Source organism: Morone saxatilis, unplaced genomic scaffold (genome assembly GCF_004916995.1).
Source record: "Morone saxatilis isolate NCDOM2014 unplaced genomic scaffold, NCSU_SB_2.0 Contig9, whole genome shotgun sequence".
NCBI lineage: Eukaryota > Metazoa > Chordata > Actinopteri > Moronidae > Morone > Morone saxatilis.
Window position 1 is genome coordinate 48,623 of NW_023340268.1, and position 522 is coordinate 49,144.

Here is a 522-nt window from a genome sequence, read left to right on the forward strand (position 1 = left end):
TGTCCAGGTGTTAATGTCTCCTGTTTGTCCTCTGCAGGTGTTAATGTCTCCTGTGTGTCCTCTACAGGTGCGATGGTGGTGGACAGTGTAAATCTGTCTCCTCAGGTCGGTAAAGGGACGGTCAAAGACAGCCAGATGGTCCGACTGCTGCAGACACAGTTTCCTGATCTGCCACACGGAGGCGCTCTACACAGCTCGCTGCACTCAGCAAAGTTTGACCTGTCAGGTGACCACACGGGGCGCTGTGGAGACTTTATACCTACAGCAGGAAGAGTTCATTAGTAACAGAGAGTGTGTGTGTGTGTGTGTCTGTGTGTGACAGGTCTGTCCACAGATCAGATCCTCCTGAAGGACATGAAGATGGTTGCCGGGGGTGATGTGAGAGTATCTGTCAGCAGCGTCTTCATGAGTCTGGATGTAATGAATGAACTCATTAATATTATAATATATAACGACGTCCAATCATTGTGTCTTCCTGTGAAACTAAATGTGACGCGTGTTTACGTCAGCATGAACTAACTG

The 522-nt window shown here is 48.5% G+C and overlaps 1 protein-coding gene across 1 annotated transcript in view; it reads left to right on the forward strand.

Moving 5' to 3' along the window:
* Positions 1-522, forward strand: part of prune (prune exopolyphosphatase) — a gene marked incomplete in the record, with an annotated part of 3,271 nt that overhangs the window by 1,563 nt on the left and 1,186 nt on the right. Inside the window, 2 exon segments of the mRNA XM_035681478.1 lie at positions 68-226; positions 323-417. Coding sequence (XP_035537371.1) covers positions 68-226; positions 323-417 — 254 coding nt within the window.